The 9,062-nt window shown below is 43.1% G+C and overlaps 1 protein-coding gene across 1 annotated transcript in view; it reads right to left on the reverse strand.

Moving 5' to 3' along the window:
• The window catches only part of necab2 (N-terminal EF-hand calcium binding protein 2), a 46,904-nt gene extending 40,100 nt beyond the window's left edge, over positions 1–6,804 (reverse strand). Inside the window, exons 1-2 of the mRNA XM_068739641.1 lie at positions 6,493–6,804; positions 4,116–4,140 (exon numbers count right to left, since the gene is read on the reverse strand). Coding sequence (XP_068595742.1) covers positions 4,116–4,140; positions 6,493–6,804 — 337 coding nt within the window. The remainder of the gene's footprint in view (positions 1–4,115; positions 4,141–6,492) is intronic.
• Positions 6,805–9,062: the final 2,258 nt, after the last annotated feature.

Raw genomic sequence — 9,062 nt, forward strand, 5'->3', positions numbered from 1 at the left:
CCCAAAATGTTCTGAAAATTTCATCCGAATCCAACCAGAACCTTTTGAGTTATCTTGCTAACGGACAGACAGACAGATGCCGTCGATTACATAACGTCCGCCTCGCCGTGGCTGGATTATTTTGAGACTGAAGAAAACTTTTCTGTTATATCTAAGCAAGATTATAACTATTTTGACCCTAGAGGCTGGCTATGGCTCAGGAGTTAGCTCAACTGTGTCGAGCAGTGTGGAACAAGAAGCAGGAAGAAGTGCAAAACGAGACAAAAGTGGCTGGACTGACTTCTCCATCTTAATGTTGAGATTTTTCCACAAATATTTTTGGGATTTAATCAAAAGTTGCTTCTAAGGTATCAGTTGATCATCTTCTCTAAAGCAGTCATGCTGATAAATCCCCTCAGGAAGGCACCTAAAAGTCTGAAGACCTGGAAACCTACTTTAAACTCCCACATAAAAAAACAGCAATCATTCTGCTGTGGATCTGTATAGATCTCCCGTCATCCGTCCTTTCCTGTCCCTCAGGGCTTTACCTGCTTTGGAAAGCAAATCTGGGGATGAGGAAGGGATGCAGCAAGGAAAGGCCAGTAAACCAGGCTAGGGCACAGATACGGTGAGGAAGAGGAGGAGAAGGTGGTGGAGGACACGCTAACTATGAGTAGGACTGCAATGTAAAGTGGGAAACAATCATTTACAACTACAGTTTTGAAACTAACGAATTTGGACTGAGTTATGCATCCTAACAGTTTGACACCGTAGAATAATCTGATCGAACGAGCTGAAAAGAGGCGATTGATCCTAACCGCCTTGGCAAAGGACTCTCGACTCTCACTATTGATCCAGATCCAGACAGCCAAAGCTGTGATCAAATAACCATCAATCCCCTCTTGTTCTTTCTTCTGTAGACCACCTCCATCGGCCTTACTCTTCAGTCCGTTGGTTCTTTCACATCACGTCTCTTCTGCATCATAAAGTTCAGCGCTGAGTTCTGTTGGCTAAAGCAGGATCCAGGTTGCATCGCGAAAGCCTGCCTGCTTTGTTAAGTTATTTTACGTGTGTATTCTCTAGGTGACGCTGCCAGCGCCTCATTTTCTAGCGAATGTTTCTGAAGAGATGGGAAGTACAATTTCTGACTTTTATCCTACAGCTAAAGCACGTCTCGAGTTCCTCCCTTTTCCCGTCAGCTCTCCTCGGCGTTCAGGACTCATTAGCAGCAGCTCCCTGATTAAACACTGCAGGTAATTAGACACACAGGACGCCATTCTGACTGGCTCGGCGACAAGCTGTAGACGTTTCAGATTTAATATAGGCTGTGTGCATAGCTGATGTTAATCATCTGGGGGCACTGTGTTATGTTTGGGTTTCTGCAACTAAATTAAACTTTAGTGTCACTAAGGATTGTAAATATTCAGCCAAGTGTGTTAACCGATGATGCATTAGTTATCATCTAACCCCCGGGGATGATCTATTCACACAATGGACCCACAGATTGATCGAGGCCTTCGACCTTTCTGTGTGATTACCGCTGAAATGTTTTACCTCAGCCAAGGAGGTTGGGTGATTCCCTGTTGTTTGTTTGTTTGTTGGTAGGACGATGCTAAATCTAGTGAATGGATTTGAATGTCATTTTCAAAAAAGATGGGCCTTAGCCTTTCCTAGAGGTGATTTCGTTTTGGTGATCTGGAGCCAGGAAATATTTCTAATTCTAATGATTCTTTATCATTGTGAGATCGGGAAGTTTTCAACATTTTGACTGATAAAACAGAAAAAACACTAATAATAATATTTTACTAGTTATCACAAGTGAATAATATAAGGTTTTGTGGTTACATTTAAATTCCCCCAGTCTGCGGTAAAAGGTCGGAGATCAATGTCTGTAAGGCTGTCTGGTCGGGGGGGGGGGGACGACACCTGCTTTCTGTTAAACACTTAACATAATCAGCAAATCGCTGATGAGAGGCAAAATAAACAGGTCAATGTACGACAGGAAATCACGGACGCGTTACTGCGAATGCAAACTGGAAGCTTAGTGATGTCAAATGACGCCACTGTTTCTGAGAACTATTGGTTGCTGAAAGATTCCACCAGCTGCATTACAATGGTTACACACGCACACACACACCCACAAACACACCTACACACACACACAACAAACACGCACACGCACACAAATGACTTGCTGTTTCAGCAGCAAGAGGCCAGGAAGGCCAATCTTTAAAACGTGTGCTCCGAATGTAAAGACAGAATTGAGCCAATTAAAGCTCAATTACTGCTCGGTAATCCGCTATACGATGCTCTTTCTCGCTTCTGCTTCTCCTCTTCACCCTGCTCGTCTTCCTCTCTCTTTGTACTCCTCCTCCTCTTCCTTTTAGACTTCGCCACCTCCTGCTTCTCTGTCAACCTCTTTCACCCTGTGCCGTCTTTTCTTTTCAGCAATTCTCCTCTCCCAGTTAGCGCCTCTTCTGCTCTTCTCTTACTCATTAAAACAGCCCCTCGCTCCCCGAGAGAGGAGGAGGATATAAATAACTCTTCTTCAGCGTCTGCGAGCTGCTTTTTGTCTTTTCAGTCAGCGTTCCATACATCAAATAACCACATTTCTTCTTCTGTTAACCTTTGTTCCTTGGTCTCGTTTCTCTGCCCCTCACTCGACGGCGTCCATGTTGGCCTTTTTGGACATTTTTCCAGCGCGAACTGACTTCCTAAAAGGCCCATGTGGACTGTTATCATAAAGCTGCACACAGTCCTGCAGCTCGTTTGCAAAAGAGAAAGAGCCGTTTCATTCTTGATCTGACTGGACGCCGCTCAAAGAGCAGTGACATGAAAACACACGTTCTGAACCGGCGTTCTGGATCTGTGCTTTACTTTGTAGAGAAAGATTGACAATGATGACCGATGTCAAAAACATAACCACCTTGGCAGAGGTAATAATCAAATTCAACCCTAGAAATTCATTTATTCACTGAATTTCTTAACCGCTGAATCCGTGCCACGGGATCTACTGGAGCCTATCCCGGCAGTCTACAGGCGAGAGGCGGGGTACACCCTGGACAAGCCGCCAGCTCACCACAGGGCCACATATAGACAGAATCACTCATGCACACATTCACACCTATACAGTTTAGTTCAACCAATTCATCTAAATTGCGTGGTTTTTTTCGAGCCGGAGGGAACCCACGCAGACAAGGGAAGAACATACGAACTCCTCACAGAAAGGCCCCCAGCTGGATTTGAACCTATAACCTTCTAGCTGGGACGCAACAGCACTACCCACTGTGCCACCGTGCTGCCCCTGTGTTACTCTCATTTGCTACATTGTCTGGGTTTCTTTTGTGTCACTGCTGGAATAAAAGAGGCAATGAAGAAGAGGTTGAGAAAGAGGTTGGAGGAAGGAGAGCACAGGGAGGAGACAAAGAAGAAGGAGAAGACAGACAGGAAGCAGCAGTGCATGTAATGCCAGAGGGGTGGAACAAACTACTTACTGGCACAGCAATATAAAGTGTCCCCTTTGAAGACACTTTAATTTCCCAACATGATGCGAGTGTGGTATAATAGTGCAGCAGCTCAGCCAGCAGGCAGACGCAGCGATGCGATGCAAAAAGCCTCTGAGAGGAGAAACACTAGGCTTGAGGTGAAGCCGTCGGAAGAACCGCGCAGCGACGCTGAAAGACTTCAGCAGCTGGAGAAGAATCTAGAATCTTTGCACCTGAAATCAACAGCGGCCCTGAAACACTCAGGGAGAATATATGAATCAGCGATTAGAGGATTAAATGTCGCTACTTTCGCAGCAATCATCATATCCTTAGACTTCTTCTTCAGGTCAGGTCATGTGGGAGACGTTTTTCATCCGTATCTATCTGCTGCATTCAAGAGATACAGAACATGCGTACAAATACCTTTTGGATTGTATAATGTCCCAAATAAAAGTGTGAAAATGTGTCGAATATCAGAGTACATTTCAAACTATGCATCTTCTTAGATCAATTTGTTTGTTTGTCAAGTTGTTTGTCACCATGCATCATTTAACGCAACTGTGATGCGCAACAACAGCCGATGATCAATAGAGATAAATACATGATAGGAACCGGTGGGATTTCTCTCAATCAATCAATGAATTTACTCACCATCTTTGTCAGCTCTTCTGAATATCTGTGAACAGACAGCAAACAAGTCGAGTCAAACAGGAAGCAGGGGGCCGTCAAAATAAAAGCATGTCTTAATTAATAGTTACATTAGGAGGAAACAATAATATAAAGAGGTTGCAAATCCCCCCGCCGATCGCCACAGAAAATTTTATATCAATAGAATAATTAAAAATAGAATAATTAAATATTATAAATCACAGATACTTGTTTTGGTTAATTAAATGTGTAAACACTGGAAAAGCTAGTTTATGATGAGCTATGGATAACAAAAGATTACGAGCAGACAGGTGGACGGGATAAGTGTCTTCCAGCGTCCCAGCTGACTGTAGGTGGAGGCCAGGTACTCCCTGGATAAGTCGCCAGTTCATTGCAGGAAAAATCACAAAGGAGGTTAAGTTTTCACCCAAAACATTAATGCAACTGTCAGGATAACATTCCTACGGACCCGACAGATTTGTTGCAACGACTGATGAAATTAATCAACAAAAAAGGAATATTTGTTTGTTTTTTCTGTGAATAAAGTTCAAAAAAAAAAAAAAAAAGGAATATTTAATTTTTCAAGCACGTAATTGTTTAGATTCTTCACACATTTAAAATTGCAAGTTTATCTGAAATAATAATCTCTTTTGACAAGTGATTCATGAGCAATGAGGATTCAATGCATCAATGCTTTTGGTAGATATTATAGTAAATTGGCTGCTGGCTGGATAAAATAAAAAAGTTGACACTTTGAGGAATTAAAAAGTGCTTTTTGCAACATTTTGATGAATCACTTAATCCTGAAAAGTGTGCAGATAAATAGACCATGAAAATAATCATAAATTTACAGATGACGTACATGTACATGTTGACAATTCTTGATTGTGTCAGGAGGGACGTTTATGCAAACGTCTAAATTACGTATTTAATCATAATTTCATTTCAAGATTTTTGCAAGTAGTAACAAGAAAAGCACTCAGAGAGCACAGACCCCCACCAAGCAGCTCATTCGCCCTCCTAAATTGTTCTACCTACGGTGGCCAGTGCGTGCAAACCACCTTTACAAATCCTGAAGCAAATGTACAATTCTGAAAACAATTTTGAGCGTGCGATGAGAGTTGTAGCAGAGATAAAGAGTTAGTAGAGCAGAGACAGGAAAGGAGAGGAGTGAATATGTTTGAACAGAATATAAAGAGGGAGGGACAGAGCTGCATCCATTTCTTAACCTTATTAAGAATGGATGTTTTCTTTGCCCGACTGGGGAGAGCAGGATATGAAGGAAAGAAGGCGAATAGGGAAGGAAGGAGGGGCAGCACAAAGGATAAAAGGAGTTTACATAATAGAAAGGAAGGTGCACTTGGGTTTAGATGAAGACTGGATGAGCGAAGGATGAGGGAGAAACAAAGCAGGCAGGATCTAATGAGGAGAATGCTGCCCATCGGCACACAGATAACAGATGACTTTTATCAATTAAAGAGAAGCAAACAGGAAACGGTAGGAATAAAAAGATATAAACCTGACTTTATCCCAGACAGATCTATAATCCAGGATCTCTGCTGGATCATCACCGGAATGTATTCATCTGTTCCTGGTAACATTTGCTGAAAATGTTATCAAGTGTCTGTAACTTTTTGAGTTCTCTTGCAAACAGACAAACAACCCGGAATCTAAACTAGTGTTCTCTTTTGTTTTTAACCAGTGTAACCGGATAATTGGAGTTAATTAGGCAGGCAGGTGTGGGAGGGAGCGCCTGTAACCCATTTGCCACTGATGGGGGGCGCGCGCCCTTAACAAATCGATCGTTCTAGATCAGCCGCTCGTTTAGCCCCATATGCGCACCGCCACACCAGCATTAAAGCTGGTCTCCACGGAAACATTCAACCAGAACCTATCGATGGGTTGAACTGCGTAATGACCGCTTCCAAATCTGGAGCATCTTTAAATGCTCTTAAATGCGGTAACAAGACATTTTCACCAGTAACTATTGTTGGTTTAGGAGCAGTTACGTTCTCTAAGGATCCTAACAGATAATAAATTGTTAACTTGATGGCGCGTCTTCTACCAGAGATGGAGTTGCGGCGCGGTGAAGCGCGTTACGCGTCGGACTTTCCTTAGATGGACATTAAAAACCAACGACGCCCTGCAGCGACGATTTCTGGGATGAAACCTACAGAATATAAAATCAGTTTTAAGAAGGGACATTAGCAGAATGGCGCGAGGCTGAGAAGTCACCGGGAGGTGAGAGGTTTGATCCCCGGCAGACCGGACCTACTACTCAACGGCACATCGAAGCGTAGTTCCAGTGCGTCAGGACGCACCGCTCACTGGGTGTCTTCATCCTACCCACCCAACCTGCGTGGCGCCTCTCCATACTCACATCCAAAATCACGGAGATGCCTCTCCGCGGCTCCGGGGCGAAGAACTGCTCCTGCGCCACGGCCACCTCCTCCTTGCTGGAAGCGTACTCCCGGCTGGAGATGTTCTTGTTGTCGCTCATTTTGGTGACGATCCAGCGGACGAGCCCGTCGATTCCACCGGGCTGGGCGCCGCTGTTTCCGGACTGCGCTGCCGTCGCGGACTCGCTGTCCTGACCGGCTACGGGGTTCGGCTGCGCACGAAGTTTGGCTTGTTCCTTGTTGAGCAGTTTGTGGACTCCGTCCCGACAGTAGCGCGCTGCCTGCTCGCACATCCTTTTTGCTGCGGAGCGCTCATGCTGCGCTCTGCGGGGGGGGGGGGGGGGGGGGCACCTCCTCCCCCCGTTACATCACAGCACCCACCTCAAATCACACCCACGGGTCACCCACACTCCCGAGAATGATCTACAATAGGACAAATGCGCATCGTATTCTCACTACAAAGGGGAATCAAAGTATGCTCCTCCAAGCTTGTTTCCCTTCACTGCCGTTCTTTCTCTTTCTTTCTCTTTTTACTTACTTATTTCTTTTAGTGCGTGTTCGATAATGTTCAATAACGTCACTCTTGCATTCATTATTGGGGCCCATTTAATTAAAGGATTTCGTTGCACTTACAGCCATTTCTTACCATTATTGTCATTTTTACTGCACCTCATATTGTATTAAAACAACAACACATCATCATGTTATAATATTTGGGGTGCAATGACGCCATCAGAAACTCAGCGCTCATCTTTTTGTAATGACCATGTCCTGTCGTTTTCAGCTGACACTTTAAAACCGTGGTTATAATAATGGTCGAAGAACACCCATAATAAAGTAAAAGATGTATATCCTTGTTAGTGGAGCCAGAGAAAAGGTAAACTTGTTAGATTTGACTGCCCCCATGTGGAGAAGAGTGTAATGACAGGTCCGGGCAGAATCTCTGCAATTCAATTAAAACAGGAACTCGTTTGGAATAAATTTAATTTATGGCAATAATGATAAGAAAATAAAGCCTATTAATTATTGACGCTTTTCTTGATAAATTAATCGAGTGCTTCGTAATCACATTCGGATTCCAAAAAAAGTGACAGCGAAAAAAAGGTCAAAACATCCATAAAGTTAATCTTCAGCCATTTTATTGCTGTTTTGATGTTGTTTGTTTTGTTTTGTAAATCAAGATTGTTGGTAGGGGGACAACAATTGGCTCCGAGGGTTTTGTCGTAAACCGACTCGGTCGTAAATCGGCACATGTTAAAGTACCGTAAATATATTATGCTCGGAGCAAAGCGCGGAACGGGGATAGATTTATGCGAGAGGTATCGAGGAAAAAGGACTTTATTATTAAGTGCAAGTGGAATAAAACAATCTATTCAGCAGGTATATACTGTACGTATATATAATATATTGTAGTTTACACCCGTGACCAGGTGATGGTGCCAGATGTCCAATTTAACCCTGATGCACCTGACACCTCAACAAACGCGTCACAAATTACTAAAACGTCACACACACTAAAACTGATTTTAAAATGTTGATATTTGAAATTGCATGTATTTCATGCATGTTTACTGCTTCCCTTACCCTCTACGTTTACTCGACTCGCATCTCTTCCACAAATTCAGCCTCCTTCCATTCCTCACCTTATTTTATGTTTTACTGTATTATTTTATATATATTCCTCTTAAATTAGTATTAGAATATTAGTGTCTCAAGGTAAATCCCACCTCTAAAAATAGTACACGCCCCTTGACTGATGAAGGAAAATTCAGTTAGGGTTGCCATAGTAACTAAACCCTTCCCTCTCAACCAGGCCTGTGCCACTCCCTCTCTGCGTCTGAGATGCTGCACACAAGAAGTATGAAAGCACAACACAGCAAAACAAAGGGACAGGTTAAAAACACAAGAGGCATTTTATTTCAAACACTTCCATTATTTTCTCCACATAACTCTAAAACAAGAGCAAGAAAGAAAGAAAGAAAGAAAGAATAGTCAAACTATAGAGAGTTTAGCATGCTGTAGCATGCTGCAGACTAACAGGGTGGCATAGGGCATCGTCACCAGGCCGATGGCATACAGAAGAGCTTTATTTCAGGACCCAGTCAAATGAAACGGTATAGTTGTATCGCTGTTGCTGCACAATATACTGTAATAATGTGGGGCAAACATCGGCAATGGGCCCGCAACCGAATCTGAGTGTCAACCTATAGGATTAGAAAAGATGTCTGACAAAAAAAAACACAAGAGACACCCCACCCCCTGGAAGATGTTACCGATGGCAACATGCTCAGCCATCCCATCACATGGAAGAAGAAGGATGCGCACACACACACACGTTCACACACTGCAGTCAGCTTTTATGTGAACACACACACACACATCTGTCCTCATTGAAAATGTGTAGAGTATTAGAACCAAATATGACAATACAAGTATGAAATTCAAAATGAGTGTATATTTATACAAAATAAGCCAGGTGGATACGTCTGAATACTCTCTCCAGTAAGTGCAGTCGATTTAGGCTGAAAAGAAATAGAAAATCATGACGTTC

This window comes from Brachionichthys hirsutus, chromosome 5 (assembly GCF_040956055.1).
Source record: "Brachionichthys hirsutus isolate HB-005 chromosome 5, CSIRO-AGI_Bhir_v1, whole genome shotgun sequence".
Lineage (NCBI taxonomy): Eukaryota > Metazoa > Chordata > Actinopteri > Lophiiformes > Brachionichthyidae > Brachionichthys > Brachionichthys hirsutus.